This window comes from Perissodus microlepis, chromosome 4 (assembly GCF_051167445.1).
Source record: "Perissodus microlepis isolate ML-2025 ecotype Zambia chromosome 4, ASM5116744v1, whole genome shotgun sequence".
NCBI classification, from domain to species: domain Eukaryota; kingdom Metazoa; phylum Chordata; class Actinopteri; order Cichliformes; family Cichlidae; genus Perissodus; species Perissodus microlepis.
The window spans coordinates 1600385-1618487 of NC_140464.1; the positions used below are offsets into that span (position 1 = coordinate 1600385).

Genomic DNA, 18103 nt, shown 5'->3' on the forward strand with positions numbered 1-18103 from the left:
GGCCACAAAATAGTATAACATGCCCACGAAGTACTTATTTGTGGCCACAAAATACTATTTCGAGGGCACGAAATGGGTATAAAGTGGCAACGAATTACGCATTTGTGGCAACGAAATAGATAACGTACGCACATCATATTGATACAATTCCTGGACAGCTGCGTAGAGACATAAGCATGAGAGTAGGCTAAACCTATACACTGTGGACAGAGACAGTATGATGAAGTTTTATTTTAGGCTGGGGATGAGCTACAAATGCATTTTGAAAAACCTGCAATGCAAGGAACCATTATTACGGAGAGACATTTAAACAGGATACTGCGAGCCCAGTTGCTTTACAGACGCAAGTAGGACCTGGATTTTATTGTCAACCAATTGCAAGGGCCTGAAGGATCACGGTTATCGGTCAAGTGTTTCGTGCCCACAAATTAGCATTTCATGCTCACGAAATAGTATTTCATGGCCACAATTTATTTATTTTTTGGACCATGTCATCAGAGGGGCTCCGTACATTTCAGTCTTCTGATGAAAATGTTTTAGTTTTACACAGTTTCAATTCAGGTAATCAGGTAAACTCCCAACACACAGTGATCAGGACCGAGTCAGGCCACGGGCAGGTTGTACAGGACTTTGTGGGTTGTTGTGATGAGTCCTTCGTTTCATTAAAGGCGTCAAAATCAAAAGACGTGATTATTGATTTTGGGAAGTCTTCTTATAGCTCATCAGCTGCTGTCATTAAAGATACTGAGATTGTGCAGAGTGTGAGCCTGTGATTCGCTGTTTGGTAACATGACTCTGAAGAACAAGAACCAGTTGGGAGTTTTGCTATAAACTACCAGAAAGCTGTCAGGGCCTGTGGCCATGTATAACAACGCGTGCTGAGGAAGGCTCGTGTTCAGTTTGACTCGTTGCCTTCGAGTTTTACCTGTGAGGTCAACCAGGTCTCTTTTATCCCGACTGCGACTCGTCTTCTTAATGGCAAATAATCCAAATAACTGTCGTGTGGCTTTTTATAATAATAATGGATTGGATTTATATAGCGCTTTTCAAGGCACCCAAAGCGCTTTACAATTCCACTATTCATTCACTCTCACATTCACACACTGGTGGAGGCAAGCTACAGTTGTAGCCACAGCTGCCCTGGGGCAGACTGACAGAGGCGAGGCTGCCATATCGCACCATCGGCCCCTCTGGCCAACACCAGTAGGTGAAGCGTCTTGCCCGAGGACACAACGACCCAGGAATCAAACCAGCGACCTTCCGGTTACAGATGCGCTTCCCAACCCCCTGAGCCACAGTCATTTCATCATCACCATCACTTTTATTTATTCTTATTGTTGCCTTTGCTGCTAAACTAATTTCCCCTGTGGGACAATAAAGACAATAAAATAAATTGAGTTGAATTGAAAATCCATGCATTCTTTTCCGCTCGTATCCTTTTGCAGGGTCGTGGGGAGCTGGAGCCTATCCCAGCTGTCTTACACCCCGGACAGGTCGCCAGTCTGTCGCTAACACACAGACAACCATTCACACTCACATTCACACCTGTGGCCAATTAACCTAACCCCACTAACTGCATGTGTTTGGACTGTGGGAGGACGCCGGAGTACCCGGACAGAACCCACACAAACATGCAAACTCCACACAGAAAGACCCCGGCCTGAACTCAGGACCTTGCTGTGAGGCCACTGTGCTGCCCATGAATTGAGAATCCCAGATATTTTATTTGTAGATAGTACTCATACGCAGATCAACGTAGCGAACACTTCTAGAAGCAAAATATTCAAACAAAAAAAGATGTAAAAAAAATGAGAAATAGGGGGCGCTAGAGAGGCATGTGCGAGTGTAGACGTCCCTCGTCAAAATTACTTTAAGAAAATCTTTTAATACTCTCAAAAGCACGTCAAACCCATCTTTTCGCCAAATTCACAACCTGCTGATTACTGTGGATATATTTCTGGCAGCCTTTCAACAATGGTGAAGCCCAAACTTCAGAAGAACGATCGATGTAGGCCTGGAAGCCTCTTCGGACTCAGCTGGTGGGGACCCCACGCCTGCACTGGAAAAGGATGAATGTGAGCCGTCGAATAAACTGCTACTAACTGCTATAACTAGCTTGTGTTCAGAGATAAATACGATCAAGCCCAAATTGTGCGCCACACTGGACACTCACATATTAGAGATTTCTACCACCATAAGAGGCGAGATATCGTCCTTGAACCAGAGCATCCAGGCCTCAATTTCGGACATAAAAAGCGACGTGGCCAAGCACGATAACACTTTGACTGAACTGCAGGCCTGTGCCTCAAACCACTCTGACACCATCGCCACTCTCCAGGCCACTGTGGAGCGTTTGTCTACAGAGTTAAAGAAGTTAGATGAGAAATGTGAAGTTCTTGAGGCACAATCCAGGAGGAATAATGTAAGAATCACGAGAATACCAGAAGGCATAGAAGGACCCAAAATGAGTTTGTTCCACAACTTTTGGCGGAGGCGCTATCTCTCGAGGAGAAGCCGCTTATCGATCGACCACATAGAGAAAAAAATTAAAAATTTAAAAACTAGGAAAACACGAGGAAAGTAAAGCTTAAGTAAATCCCTCAGAGGCTGGATTATGTCTTCAGTACAAAGATGATGTGGCTAACTAATCCGGTCCTTAAGTGATGACGTGACGAATCCTACTTCCGGGCCTAAAGTAGTCTGCGTTTAATATGGCTTTTGTGTTGTTAACATGTTTAATGTTTTGTATTTTCTTCTATTTAATCTCAAAAAGCTCCTAAAACAGTCAGTGATCACTGTTGACCTCCCTCGGCTTTTATTACCGCTAATCATTTATTTAAGCTCAGTTTTTAAAACCTTAGGATGTAACTACAGCCCAGCCCATGCAGCAGTATATGAATGACTAACCTCGTATTGTGGATGGATTATCTCAGTTGTTCTCCTGGCTGAAGTTTGGTCCTTTTACAGCATCCTGCCATGCGATTACATTTGTTCCTGACCACCGAGAACACTCACGTTAACTTTTATCGAGTGGGAAAAAAGTTAGCTTGTTTATATTATGCTAACATAGCTGTGTCGCTAGCGGTCACGTAGCACATCATTATATACCAGCTAGCCAAACTTCAGTAACCCTACAAACGTCACTACTGTTTAGCTTTCTGTCTTCATTTATGTTGGAAGTGATAACAGAGCTGTACGTTTGAATTTGTTTCCAAAACCCCGCAGTCAGGACATGCTATATTGTATTTAGATAGAAGCTAGCGAGCTAACTTCCTGCTAACTTCTAACTCCGTTAAATGTCATAAATTCCGTTTTCATGGACGCCTGGATGTTAAACTCAATTGTTACACCTGGTAGAGCAGAACGCTGATCATTTTATTAAAGATGAAAGACTTTAGACAGTTTTTCAACTCTCAGTAATGCCATAGTGATCGTTTGATATACGGACCTGCAGCGGAGTTTAGGTCCAGACACGGCTAGTGACGTCAGACTTAACGACCGGATTAGCTTAGCTAACTGCACACAGTTGGTACAGAAAAAGGCGGGAAAACCAACTGCTGTCCAGCGTGAGACACAGACATGGAAGCCTGTTGATTTAGTCTCAACGTCTGTCCTGTATAAGAGTAAAACTCAGCATCTCAACTAGGGATGGGTACCGGTATCCGGTGCCATGATGGCACCGGTTCTGACATAAATGGTAGTAACCAGACCGAAAAGCAGCGCACATTTCGGTGCTTTATTTCGGTGCTTTTTTTTCCTGAGCTGTGATACACTTTAGATTCTAGCCAATCATTTTACGTTTCCGAGGATAGTAGGCGGGTCCAGGTACGTATGTTCTTTTAGAGCAGAGCTACAGATTAAAAATGACCAAGGCGAAGCGGTCAAAAGTCTGGCTGTACTTCACAGCAAAATATGCAAACTGAGCAGCCTGCAACAAGTGCTTTAAGCTGATACTGTGATACTGCCAAAGGAAGTAACACCTCAAATCCGATGAAACACCTGGCGACGCATAGCGTTTTTTTAAAAGCCGAGAAATGCGCCGTATTTGATAGCTTGCTGCGAGACCTCACACCATGCACATCTACTGTGGGTGTGCTGCCTGTTATCGGACCCGGAGTGAGCAACATCCCCCAAAAACCCGAAGAGGAGAGTCCTGGCCCCTAGCCCTGCCAGTGTAGCAGAAATGATGAGGATGATGATGCAGCAGCAGCCGTTCTTCTCTGCGTGAGTAGCTTAATGTTGTTCGTGTGTAATTTACGTTGAGTAAGCTAACCACGTTATTACATTAATGCATGTAAGGTGAACTAGCAAACATCATCATAGCTACATGCGGCTGCCTTCTTGTTTGATGGCAGATGCTCCCTTCACCCTGGCCAAAAAGGCTAAAATGACCAAAGAAAAAGTGGAAAACAGTTAAACATGAGAGGTTTTTGGACAAAGTTTGTGTTTTTTCCATTGTTTAAGCACTGCTTCCAGCCAAGAGTGATACCATATATGCCCCATAGCTGCAAAAAAGGCTAACATTGTTATCTTTTTATAAAAAAACAGCTGAACATGAGAGGTTTTTGGACCAATTTTGTGTTCTCCATTCTTTAAGCACCGGTTTGAGCACCGGTTTGAGCACCGTTTAAGCACCGGCACCGTTTCAAAAGTACCGGTTTGGCACCGGTATCGGATAAAACCTAAACAATACCCATCCCTAATCTCAACACTATGAGACACATTTACAGAACAGTTAATGATGACTTTATATCTCATAAGGTCCTGTTTGTATCTCACAGTGATAGCTCACTCTGCATCCCAAAGACATGATCGCTGTCACATCCAGGTAGCTTTGCATCTCGTGGCACCGACTCTGTATCGTGTAAGATAACTAACTGTCCCACAAAGGCAGCGTAGTGTGTAATGATGCTGTATTTTAAGTCTGTATGTCTTTTAGTATCTCGAGGCAGAAGCAGACTTCAGTTTCTGTATTTCGAGTCTTTTGGCCTTTTTTTCTGTAAGTAAAACATCAGACGTCGTCCTCAGAAACTTAAACCAGTGCTTCTGACTGTTGGATGCACTTTTCTGAGTCCATCCTATAGTCGTCCTCTCTCTGCTGAATCCACTGCAGTCCTGAACACTGAGTAAAAATAAAAAAGACTCCGAGCCTGCTTCCACCCACCTACATTGACTTACAGCAGCCCAAGGCAGAGACGGCTGGAACATGTCAGCAAAACCTCAAAACGCCCTGTGACCGTCCTGCGCAGGAATCATCGCTCTGCAGCAGCGAAGCCCGAGGCTGCAGGGATCACGCGTGCACAAAGGAGCGCCCCTGTGAAGGCGTTCTTTGTTAGCCAGAGTTTCTTTTATGTTTGATCAAAGCCTGGAGTTTCAGTTCGAGGAGACGGCCTGTCAAACTTTGGCGCTCCGCTCCTCCCTCAGGCTTTCCCCGCTCTGATGAATCTGACGCCTCGTTATTAAAAAGCACAAAAAAATCATCAAGTGGTGACTGCAAAACAAATATATGTTAATGAGGGGATAAAAATGGTAAAAACCTCTAATTAGTCTTTGCTTTCTGAATCACAGCGGAGCTTGAAAACATGTCAGCAGCTCTGAGAGCATTCAGCCTGACTCATTTATCACAATTTATTCACGTTTTGTAACTGAAGCGGCGATGAAGGAGAGGATGAAGGAGAGGATGAAGGAGAGGATGAAGGAGACGACGAAGGAGAGGATGAAGGAGAGGATGAAGGAGACGATCGGCGCACTCGCGCTCCTTCTGCTCCTCCAGACGAGCCGGTCCTGTCACATTTCAGCCATCTCTGAAGTTGACGTGTTTCTTTTACCTGCCTCCCCAAAAACGCTCAGCATCTGCAGTCTGGCCGAGCTTCAGCACGAGAGGCGTACGCGTCAATGCGTTGGTTACGTATGTGTGAGCTGCAAACACATGAATTATGTATCCACGGTGCAGCGGTGCAGGAACGGCTGTTAGGGTTGCTGCTGGTTAAATACATGAAACGATCAGACTGGAGCTGCTGCAGCGTTTTTAGGTCCCTCAGTTACTCCGAGCGACCTTCATGGTGTTTCTGCAGACTCTGTGACCTTTCATCCCAAACCCACATCGACATCTCCATAAAAGGTGATTACGGCACATTAGCCAAAGGAGACTTGAGCACTGTTGTCTGAAGGAAATTCACAATGAAAATATTTGTTTTCGTTCCAGCCTAAGCCGGCTTTCAGCCTCCAGTAAACAACATGATTCACTAAAAAAGACGAGAAATAATTCAGCCCCAGATTTGTTCTTCAGAGAGAGAATTAAGAGATTTAAGAGACGTGGAGAAAATATTTCAGTCCATCTGACAGAACCAAAACATGCTGTGATGTCACGCAGAGGTTTCTCAGCCCTGCTTTATCTGCACTACTGTGCATCCACGCAGGGGTGTTGATCTGGTCAGGCATGTAGCAGAGGGGTTGTTCGTGAGTTTCAGCTGCTTTGGTGTTCATTAAAATAACAACAGGGGCAACAATGAGTGGGATCATCCTGACAGGGAGCAGCGCAAAGGCAGAAACATACAAAAAGAGCTTTGGATGTCCTCCAGGAAGCCTGGAGATACATCTGGAGATCCTCACCGAGCCGACAGAGCCTGAGCTGGAGGAGGAAGCTGCTCACAACACGCATTCACTTTCAAACTCATTGCAGGCTTTTGTTCTCTATAGTGTTGTGTTTGCATGTTTGAATACAATTTTGAAGCCATTTTCCTGCAAAATATAAATGAATGAAGGGTAACTGTAGACTGACAGCTCTCACAGTGATGGTATTTTAAAGTCCTCTGTACTGTGTTACAGGCCTAACGGTGGATAACCGAGAAGCAAAAACAAATCCAAACCCCAAAAGCATCACTGGGACCGTGACAGTGGCGAGTCACGAGCACTTCCTGTGTGATATTTTTGAGCCTCATGAAATGTATGAAAACAGACTCGAGACGGCGCGCCGTGCAGGAAGCAGCCTCAGGGTGACGTTAAACAGATGTGTACAGATGCAGGGTGACACACGCACACAGACACATGCCGACAGCGAGGCTCACTGCAGTCGTCGCTGTCGGAGCTGTTGATCTCCACCGACGTGTCCACGCTGCTGGTCAGGGATAGGGACCCGCCCCCGCCAGGCCTGCCCTGGGCCAACAGAGGAGACAGGAGGTGAGACCCGCCCATTCCCGAGGCCACCGAGCCGGGGCTGAGGGACGGCGGCGAGGACACGGCGGGGTTGGGGGAGACGGGGGTGGGGGAGGTGGGGGACAGGCGGGGGAAGTAGGCGGAGATCTGGCGGATGGGTCTGATGGGGCCGGGGCAAACGTCTATGGCCATGTGTTCCTGGATGGAGATGCTGAGCTTCTTTCCTCTCCGAACCGTCATAGAGTCTGAAGACAAACAAACAAACAAACATGTTTACTCACTGAGAGCTTTGATCTCAGCACATTAACAGCATTTAAATTCAGATTATTTCGTTTATTGTGGTTTTTTTTAGTTTAAACTAGATTGGTTTAAATACAGATGAATTAGATTTAGATTAATAATAATTAATTAGATACATAACTTTGATTTATTGGTTTAACTTTATGTGGGTTTAATTGAGTTTACTTTGGTTACAGTTATATTAAGTTGGTTTAGTTGAGTTTAAATTTGGGTTAGTTTGGATTAGTAGTCTGGTTTATTGTCTCTGCTTTGGTTCGTTAACCCAGTTAGTCACAGACCCAGAATAAGTGTTTAACCCAACAGTTTCCTAAACCTGACCGAGCATTATGAACACTGACTGACACGCAAACATCTGACGTGACTTTCTTTACGTGTCCTTAAGAAGACATTCATGAAGCCGGGTCTGGATATCGTTTGGATCCGAGGACTCATTTGTTTGAAGTGACTCACAGAAAAACTGAATAAAAGCTGAATAGATCTGTTGTGATGAACACCTGAGGAACACTTGAGTGCGTTTGATGTCAGATTTCAAAGGAAATAGCACGAGGCGTTTGAGAAATTAGTCATGGGAAAGGTGTTGCTGCTGTCACAGGACTTAATTGAGCCACCAGGAGATGAAAATAATTTGAAGGGAGCCTCAGATTTTAGGCGGTTCATGACTAATTATCCCAGATTTTTCTTCCTGGCAATGAAAGGAGAAATTGTCGTCATATTTTGAGGAGAATCTCTGACAGTCACGGCCCTGAAGACACGGTGATTTTAAGGGTTCTTTGTAGTGAATTGTACCTGCTATCTATCAGAGATACCTCATCACACGGCGCTGCTTTCTAAGAACTGAATGTGACGAGCTTCAGGTTACATCAGGTAAAATAATGGCAGTGAGCAGTGGAGCCTGTCCCAGCAGTCATAGCTGTGAGAGGCGGCGCACACCTGGACAGGTTATCCATGTGCCGCAGGGTGAACACAGAGACAGACGGTCAGTCACACCCTGTTAGCTGCATTTCATTACAAAATAAAATCCACGAGGAAGAAACACTTTGACTCTTCCTTCTGTTTGGTCTTATTATCCCCGCCCAGCTTTTCCTCCTTTCTGAATAACTGCACTGTAATTATACACTTTGTTTTCCCAACCTATGCTATTTAAAACATCCTCAGCTGTCTCTGGATAACTCGAGTAAGGATGTCTTTTCCTGCTGCAGCAGTTTGTTCAATAATCCTCTGACCTGAAATTAAATGCAGTGTTTCATTTGACAGAAACTCGGTTTTATTTTGGCACTAACAGCACATCTCACACAGACGGAGGCAGTTTTATTGACAGCCGGCTGTAACACTGATAAATATGTTAAGCCAACTGCAGGCGACTACTGTTGTGGTCCAAAGACAGGAATAGACTCGAGCTGCAGGAGAAATATCAGCTAAACTCTGCAAAGAAGCCTCATCGCAGCCTGCAGATACAGCCCGTCTTTATCCAGATGTGTACAGATGTACAGATGTTCAATCCTGTTGTCACTTTTACAGCTGCTGATCTCTATGAACATGCCGGGTCAGAGATGAAGATCTGGACCAGCTGACTAACAGCAGGCCAAGAAAACTAGCATTGGATTAACGGGGAAGAGTACAGTCCAAGATCCAAGACCCAACCAGGCAACCCACATCATCACTGAAAGATCAGAGTCATAGTCGGAGTACCAAGGCAAGAAAAACAAGACCAAAAAGCCGAGACCAAAGCTCAAGATCTCCACTTTATTTATGCAGCACCAAATTACAACAACGGTCACCCCAAGGTGCCCAAAGTCCACAATAATATAGATGAAACCCAACAATTATATGACCCCGAGCACTTTGGCGACAGTGAGAAGGAAAAACTTTGTTTTAACAGGAAGAAAGCTGCGGCAGGAAGGCGGGGGGGCATCTGAGAGACGGGTGCAGTGAAAATCAGCAGGGCTGAGAGGACGTAGACCGAGATACATACAAGTCAGGGCACATCAAACACGTGAGCAGAATATCCCAAATTAAACACAGCAAACAAACCAAAGTCAAGACCAGAGTGAGTTAAATATCAAGTTAAAACCAGGCTGAACTTTAAGTGTTGCCGGACGAGGGACAAAGTCTTGCTGATGAAAAGAAGACACGAAAAACTGTCGATGCCACTGAAAGCAGATGGAGATACTCCTCAGAGTGACATGAGTGAGCTGACAGAGTGACAGAAAGTCGTGGAAGCCTTTCCACAGGTGTCTGTCTCCACAGGAATGACGAGGCCAAGTCTCAGCCAGGTGCTGCTAATCAAACGCACCCGATTGGCTGATCATCATCAGTGTGAGCACATCTGTAGAGCTGAGGTTTCTGATGTTTGCAGGTCTGGAGCGTTCAGGTGTGTTAACAGCGACACAGTCGTCCCAGGAGTGGACGTCCCAGCAAATTCAGCCTGAGTAAAAACCCAGGAGCTCCATCTCAGACTCCACAGGCCCCAGTCAAAGGTTAAAGGTTAAACGTAGCAGCACAGTTAGAAACAGACTGAGCAAGTATGGAAAGTCTGTCCATGAAGCACAAAACCAAACTCATAAGACCTCAGAGCAGCTGTGAGCGCGGCGCTGGAGGGATGATGGTTTGGGTACCTCGGGGTCACTGAGTGGACCGTGAGCTCCTTCATCAACAGCAGAGTGTTGGACCTCAGCGACACAAACAGAAACACCTGTGTGGACGGACACCTGCTGCTGCGTTCATCATCAGCTCGGCTGTGCTCGAGGGAGTTATTGTCTAAAGCTATGGGCTCAAAATGTGGTCATAAATATTTTGTACTTGTAAATTGGTTTTGTACTTGTAAAAAAGATTTGTATGTGTAAAAAAAATTTGTGTGTGCGTAAAAAAGATTTGTGTGTGTAAAAAAGATTTGTGTGTGGACTTAGCCAAAAAAAACCCCTGCAAGTTACAAGTACGAATTTTGACCCTATTTTTCTTCCTTTAAGCTGATTGGTCAATGTCATGTCAATCACAAATTAAACAATCCAATCAGAGAACAGATGGGTTTGGCTGTCGGAGGGGCGCTTTTTTGAACTGCAGGTCCTTGAAGGGCAATCTCTATATAAATATCCGATAGCAGCTAGGTCCCCTAACTTTCAGCAGCTGTTGAAAGGATAAAGTTGTGGTATATCAGTGGTTAGAAATATCATTATTACTTTAGGATTAGTTTAACACAAAGTCAGGGCTGACCCGGGACCATGGCTGTGAGTCACAGTGCGCAGCATAAAAGTCCTTTCACATCAGACGCAGCATGTGCTGCTAATGCTAACTGCTAACTAAAAGCCAAGGATCCAGAATTTGTTGCGCTGGCTGCTGAGCTCTGTGGGTTTTTGCAGCAGCTCTACCTGTACTAGATGCACCTGCTCCTTGTCTTTTCTATCTCTGACTTTATGTCCTCTACAAGAGTTTCTGTTTTTTTTGCTGGTTCTTCAAATGTTCAATAAAAACATGTATGCTAATTCATAACGAAGAAAGCTTTGTAATGAAGACTGTCATTTCCAAAACACTGCCCCCCCCCCGCGGTCCGCAGGCTGTTGAAAAGGCTGTGGAAGTCCCTGTATTAAACACGTAGTCCTGTGACACAAAAATCACCAAACTCGGACGACCACAGACTGTTTTCCTTCGTGGTGATGAAGGAAAACGCTGGGTTGGCATGTAAAAGGGCATTTATTCCCTTCAAGGACCTGCAGTTCAAAAAAGCGCCCCTCCAACAGCCAAACCCATCTGTTCTCTGATTGGATTGTTACATTTGTGATTGACATGACATTGACCAATCAGATGAAAGGAAGAACAATAGGGTCAAAATTCGTACTTGTAACTTGCAGGGTTTTTTTTGGCTAAGTCCACACACAAATCTTTTTTACACACACACAAATCTTTTTTACACACACACAAATCTTTTTTACACACACAAATCTTTTTTACGCACACACAAATCTTTTTTACGCACACACAAATCTTTTTTACACACACAAATCTTTTTTACACACACACAAATTCTTTTTACACATACAAATCCTGATTTACAAGTACAAAATATTTATGACCACATTTTGAGCCCATACTAAAGCTGCAGAAAAGGATCAGTGCAGCTGTTTAAGCTCAGAGCTAACAGTCAGGAGGCGAGCATGTTCGATCCCCCGTGTTAAAGGAAACCCTTTTCTTCTATTTGACACATCGTAGTCCTGACAGCAGCTCCACGCCGCTGCAGCAGCTGACAGCAGGTGTTTAATGAGGAGTGTGTGTGTCTGACACATGAAAAAGAGGGAAGCCCGGGTTCATAGAAAGCACAAAGAAAAGGTGTCGCAGCAGGACACCAACACACATGGGCCGATGAAAACAGGAAGTTTAACAACCACAGTCCTGTAAGGAGGTGTGGACATAACGGGGGGTAAATCACACGACCAGAACGACCCGAGAGTGAAAAGTTAGCTCGCTAACAACACACACACGCACAGCCTGCAGGTTGCATGAACAGCAGGGGGAAGTCAAACAGCTTCTTGGGCCTCGAGCCAGAATATTTAATCAGCGAGTCCCTGAGGGAAGATCTCCACCTGCTGCAACAGCGAGACAGGTGAGACGCCTGAACGCAGCTCAGACTGCAGAGCGAGGCCTCAGCAGAGTTACCAATGAGAACAAACCGCAGTCAGAACGGCTCACATCAGCCCCAATGTGTTTGCTTTAGAGCAGCTTTGCTTTCAGATTAAACAGATCTTTGAGTCAGGCTCACGTTTGTGCAACTTTCATTTAGTTTGTGTGAAGGAAGCTCGAGGAGAAATACTGAGCTACAGATGAGCTAAACGAGTCCAAGAAAACAGTTCAGAGATCTGCTGTAAATAAGCAAAGGCTCTGCCATCACGTTTACATCCCTGTACACGCCAGAAACCACGTCACATTGTGCATCAGGCTGGAAACGTGTTTATTTCTGCTGCAACATTTAACATAGGAGTCTGCTGGAGCCCCTAGTGGACGTCAGATGAACTGCAGGCGTCGGCTTCATTTCGAACATTGTTTTATCTGCAGGCTGAATAAAAACCACATAGATAAATGCAAAGTCCCTCTGAATTCAACATGCACTGTTATTATTTTTAGAAATGTACGCTGATGACGTCAGCATCCTGTGCTATTTAAAATATCTTTATTTACTGTGCAGATTAAAACGTCTGATTACATTTCATAATAAAACCTTCTAGACTTTATGTTCCAAAGCCTGAACACAAAGTCAGTTAGTCATCTTGCTCCTGAGTGAAAGAGCTGAATCCTCACGCTTTGACCTTTCAGAGTGATTTTGGTGGTCAAATGTGGCGCCAACAGCCCTCCAGACCCGAGGAGTGCAGATCGCCGCTGCAGGCTCGAGTGGACGCTGAGTGACCGCACAGGTCGAGGTAAACAGTGTCAGAGGTATTACACGATGATTCACTTTAACATTTACCTGTGACTATGATATAAAAACACATTTTATTTTTCAGTCTTTTCAGCTGCAGCACACGTATGACTCATGCCTTGAAGTGCTGATTATAAGAAATGCTTAAGATTGCTTATTCAAGGTAAAGTCTTTTAACTAAAGGCCATGATGAAGCAGAAAAGCTTTCTCAGAGTTTCTTCCAGAAATGTGGAGCATAAAGCAGCGAGTGCTGCCTCTGCTCGAACACTCTGGGGACGCTAAACAACACCAATAAATATGCAACTCCAAACCAGCTCCACCCTCAGGAGAGCCGACTCGATTTAACCAGAAAAATACACAACAGGCAAAATAAAAGTACGCAAGTCACTGCTTCCACCAGTGTCGCTCGTTTTTCTGCTTTATTTACTCCACAAAGACTAAAATTCAAAATATTACATTTGTATTTCCTTCTATTACTGGCTTATATGGAAGGCCACGCATAAAATTATTAAAATAGATTAATTAATGAATCAATATGCCATGAAATGCATTATTATTGCTTTTGGTTGTATTACACTATATTCCCTCTATTTATGTACTCTGTGTGTAATCCATTACTTTGTTTATTAGATATCCATCTCACGGGAACCAGCAGCCCTCTCTCTCTGTCAGCCACCTCATTCATTTCCTGTTTTACTTTGATAGCTGGTCGTCTCTGTTTTTGAGTTTCACTTCCTCCTCGTTATCTTGATTGTGTTCAGCTGTTTCTCGTTGCCCTCCTGTGTTCGTCCCTGTGTATAAATAGTCCTGTCCCTGTCTATGCCCTCTTGGACCTTACAGCCGGGTCTTTGACATTAAAAGTTTGATATTTGTGCCTGAGCTCTGCCGCCTTCGTTCTGCGACTCGAGTTAGGAAACTCTCTCTGTAGTTTTTGACAGATGCTGTTCAGTCTGTAAATCTCCCACTGCCTCCCTCTCTGACTCTTGAAGCCTGACTCCGACTTCTGCATTTGTTGCACCAACATGGAGTCAGCATCCACCCTTTTCTGACTGCGAGCTGTGGCCTCAGATGTGGATGCTGATTCTCATCCCGTCTGCAAACTGCATCAGAGTGTGAGGGTGGATAACCCCTGCAGTTATGAACTCACATTACATTACAGCAGATTGAATAAAAATGTAATAGTTTTAATAATATTATAATAATAATATTGGCGGTTTCAGCCTTCGTTCGTGCACTGATGACAGCACTGAGGTAAACTGAATGTAGTGCGGCTCAGAGACGACCGGACTGAAACCTCTGAGAGCCGAGGCTGCAGAACAGAACTGTTCAGTTTGTGACAACATTTAATCGTGCTCCTTATTTTCTGTTTAACGAGCGCGTGTTTTTCAGCTTAGCGGTGTTATGTTGAGATTCGTGTCCACACACTGAAGACTTCTGCTGTTAAATGAGCGCGGCGGCGAGGACGATGCAGCTGTAAGGAGATGCAAACTGCTCGTTTAGGTTTCGATGAAGTGTAGAAACCGTTCGGGGGGGTTTTAAAGCTCAGTTTTCACCAGGCTGAGAAGAGGCCATGTTCACAAACACACACAGTGTTGTAATGACTAGTTCACCTTCTGCTCTGAGACCACCTCAGAGTGAAAGGAGGCAGGGGCCTCGTCATTAGCCCAAAATGTTCAACAGCTGGCTCCAGTTATCTAACGCCTGAGCTTGGACCTGCGGCTTCTTTCTTGTTAAGTGATCATAAAGAGAGAGGACGACTCAGATGTCCGACAGGACATTTAAGCAGTGGGAGATGTCACACGCTGTGTAATTGGAAGGAGATCATGCTTGTTTAAGTGTCTCCTCCTTAGAAACTCTGCAGGGCGTCCTTAACAAAGCCGGAGCAGAACCTCAAATCGTACATGCACGCGCCGATCAAAGTAAAGATTTAGGATTGGACGCGTCCTGCACATGATGTTGCTTATTGTTCTTAAATATTATCTTAAACCAGTGGAGCAGACAGGGTAAGAGATTAAGAGCTAACGACCTGCTGCTGGATGCAGTTTGGAGAATGCCCCAGTTTTGTTTTTGTGTTTTACTCAGAGATCTGAGGAGAGATTCTGCTGTGTTGCTTGGTTCGGCCCTCAGAGAAGAGCTCCAAATAAAATTAACAGAATAAATCCTCATTCTGTGTGTTCGGCCTGCAGGAAGCTTGAAGCTTGTTTTCAGGCAGAAGTAGTGCAGTCCTATTAGCAACACACAGGACATAAACAGCAGGGTCACAAAGCATTGCAAGTGTCTGTGATGCTCCTTCAGTTCCCAAAACAAAAACACACACAGAGCTCACGAATTTACACGTTAGCTACACCTAACAACCAGCAAAACACCTGTATATGAAAGACGGTCATAATCAACCCAATGGTTAGATTCAAACAGCACAAACAGGTCCAGAGGTGCAGTTCGGTCCAGAGGTGCAGTTCAGGTGAAGCTAGCAGACAGTTAGCAACTAGAGTCACCTGTGTCACCATCCACCTGTCAGTCACAGAGGCCACTCCCCTAATAATGCAAACTTTAATCCTTACTACAATTTAAAAAGGTGAGTTATAAAAACAGGTGTTATGAAGGGGACATGATCCACAGAGACCAAACTGTTTGTGTATCAGGCTGTAAACGTGTTTATTTCTGCTGTAAGGATTTAACATGGGAGTCTATGGGGACTGACTCACAGCTGCCTCAGCTGGACATCAGGGGAACTGCAGGTGCTGGGGCTTCATTTTTCAGCCTTAGATGCTAATGTTTGGGCTATAGCGCTTTATTAACGGGGAAAACTAAGTTTTCTAGATAAAATCTCAATTCTAATCAGCTATTTTATTCTATTTAATTTATTATATTCTATTGTTTTTCTTAATTTTTGCTGCTCTTAACTTTGTACTGTCCACTTTCTGCCGTGACCAAGCAAATTTCCCACTTGTGGGACTAATAAAGGTTTATCTTATCTTATCTTCATTCACCTAATTTTCCAGGGAAGAACAGTGAGCTTTGAGATACTGAGGCATTTCAGCATCAACATTTTAACTTTACTGAATTTAATTTGAACTTAATTTAATGAGAAGTCAAATTTATTAGGCTGTTGTTGAACGTGTGCTAATCACTTTGTCCCACTGAGGAGATCTCCAGGCATCGTGTAAAATTTCAAAATGTAATGAGGATGTAATTATAAATTAGAAGTCACACATCTGAGACGCCGTCTCCTGGGTTTAAATCTTCCTGTTTTGATTTTCGGGCCCTTCCCACTCTGTCACGTGTGTTTGCTTCCCGAGTGTCTGTGGCGCTCAGGCCGTCATGTTTAATTCAGGGGGAGGTGGCGTTTATCAGCCAAAACATTCTCCCACATGAAAGTGAAACCTGGTGCCCGTCCAGTGTTAGATATGCAGTCACAGCAGGATTACTGGTGAGACTTCGACACAGGGGAGGGTCTTAATGAAGACACACAAAACGCCTCTCCCTGCCGCCACTCACTCGTGCCGGTCTCGTTCCCACCCTGGAGTCTGCAGACGCTCTCCCCTCCCCGCTTGTTTTTACTCGCCCTGTCACCGTTTCATGTTCCTCTCCGCATTAACAGTCTCAGCCTCGCTGTGCAGAGGCGACTCGGTGGTCAGAGAGTCCTGTCACCTCATATACGCTCACCTGATGGCTGAGTGACAGGTGTGAGGGGAGCTGCAGCCGCACACGCCGCTGTGATTGGACAGATTCTGTCACTTTTCAGCTCCTTGCAGTTTCAAACCAAACTGCACGACAATAATTAAGTTCATCGTTAATTCAGTCATGCACTGGAGTTTTCTGTTAATGATGACGTCACAGATCAGCTGTTTTCACAATACACCCCTTCACCAAGGAGGCCACGCCCCTAATGGTGCAAAGAGTTTTTTATTAGCATCAGACATGAGGATTACTTTGAACTGTGACTCATGCAAAGTCAATGTAGGGACAAAAGATCTGAAATTTGGAATAAGCATAAACACACAGGAACCACCCGCTGCTCCTCCATAACTTCATTAATTACTCATGATTATTTGATTATTATTGCAGGGTTTTCATTATAACTCTCTCTCTGTCTCACAGCTTCCTCTCTTCCTAAACTGAGCATCAGCTCGTGCGCTGCAGAGAGGAGAGACGAGGAAACCTAATATAATTCAGTTGTTCTGCCAAAAAAAATCTCTGTTCCTCTCTGGGATTTGAAATCCTCCAGCCATTCATAATGGCTGGAGGCAAAATTCATAACCAGCTGCATGCAAATCAATACCCAGGCCTGATGTTACTGGCTGATGTGAGGAAGCTGCTTTGGCACAGAAAAAGGAGGAAGGGGGGGAGCAACAACACATTAGCATAGCATCCATCACAAAGCGACACGCAGTCAGAAGCAGGAGGCAGCGTGATCCAAAAACACGGATTTGGACATTTGTTTTTTCGGTTGTGGTTGTTTGGTTGGAGTCAGCGGAGAGGTTGTAATTATTTTAATGAGTTTAACGAACACACCACAGCTCGCTCGCCTCAGAAGCAAACACATCGTCATCACACTGAAGCTTGTGTGTCATCGGTCCTGTCTTCCTCACACGGCCCCTCCCTGAGCCTGGTTCTGACGGGTGTTTCTTCCTGTTAAACGGAAGTTTTTCCTTCCCACTGTCACCAACTGCTTGGTCATAGAGGCTCAGCCTATTGCTGGGGTCTCTCTGTGTTCACATTATAACTGCTGCTGTGATTGGTTGCTATATAAAAAAAAACTGTACTGAACTTTATTAAAAGCTGAGCGAGGCCGGGTGGTCGGTGTGCAGGTGTGCACGACCATGAGCGCGCAGTCTCTGATCTCATTGTTCATCTGTGTGACGCTGCAGAAGCTTCCAGTTCGTTTTCATCATGTTCGAGGTCTGTCACATTAATAATTATCAGACTTATCTTTGTCCTCTTTAAGTAATTAAGATGAAATTAGCTGGCTGGGCCGAGTATTAGATTTGGGACATTCGCTGGCTTGGTAGCATCCACCCATCTGTTGGAGGGTGGTGCAGCTTCCTTTGATGTTTTAACTGCTGATTTTAATTGGCCTGTTTTCTTTGGGACCAAATGGCGCCACAGCAGATCAGCAGCAGTCGCGCGAGGTGCTGCTCGGTCCTGTCTCTTTAAGAACCTCCTTCCCTAAAAGCCTACTTTCCTCTGATTGGCTAACATCCAGAAACCTGCTGAGGGGCGGTTTGTGCAGCTGAACAACTG

At 44.7% G+C, this 18103-nt stretch overlaps 1 protein-coding gene across 1 annotated transcript in view; it reads right to left on the reverse strand.

Annotated features, from left to right (window-relative positions):
* Positions 1–18103, reverse strand: part of doc2a (double C2-like domains, alpha) — a 65597-nt gene that overhangs the window by 43680 nt on the left and 3814 nt on the right. Inside the window, exon 2 of the mRNA XM_084924981.1 lies at positions 7068–7400. Coding sequence (XP_084781107.1) covers positions 7068–7395 — 328 coding nt within the window. The 5' untranslated portion in view covers positions 7396–7400. The remainder of the gene's footprint in view (positions 1–7067; positions 7401–18103) is intronic.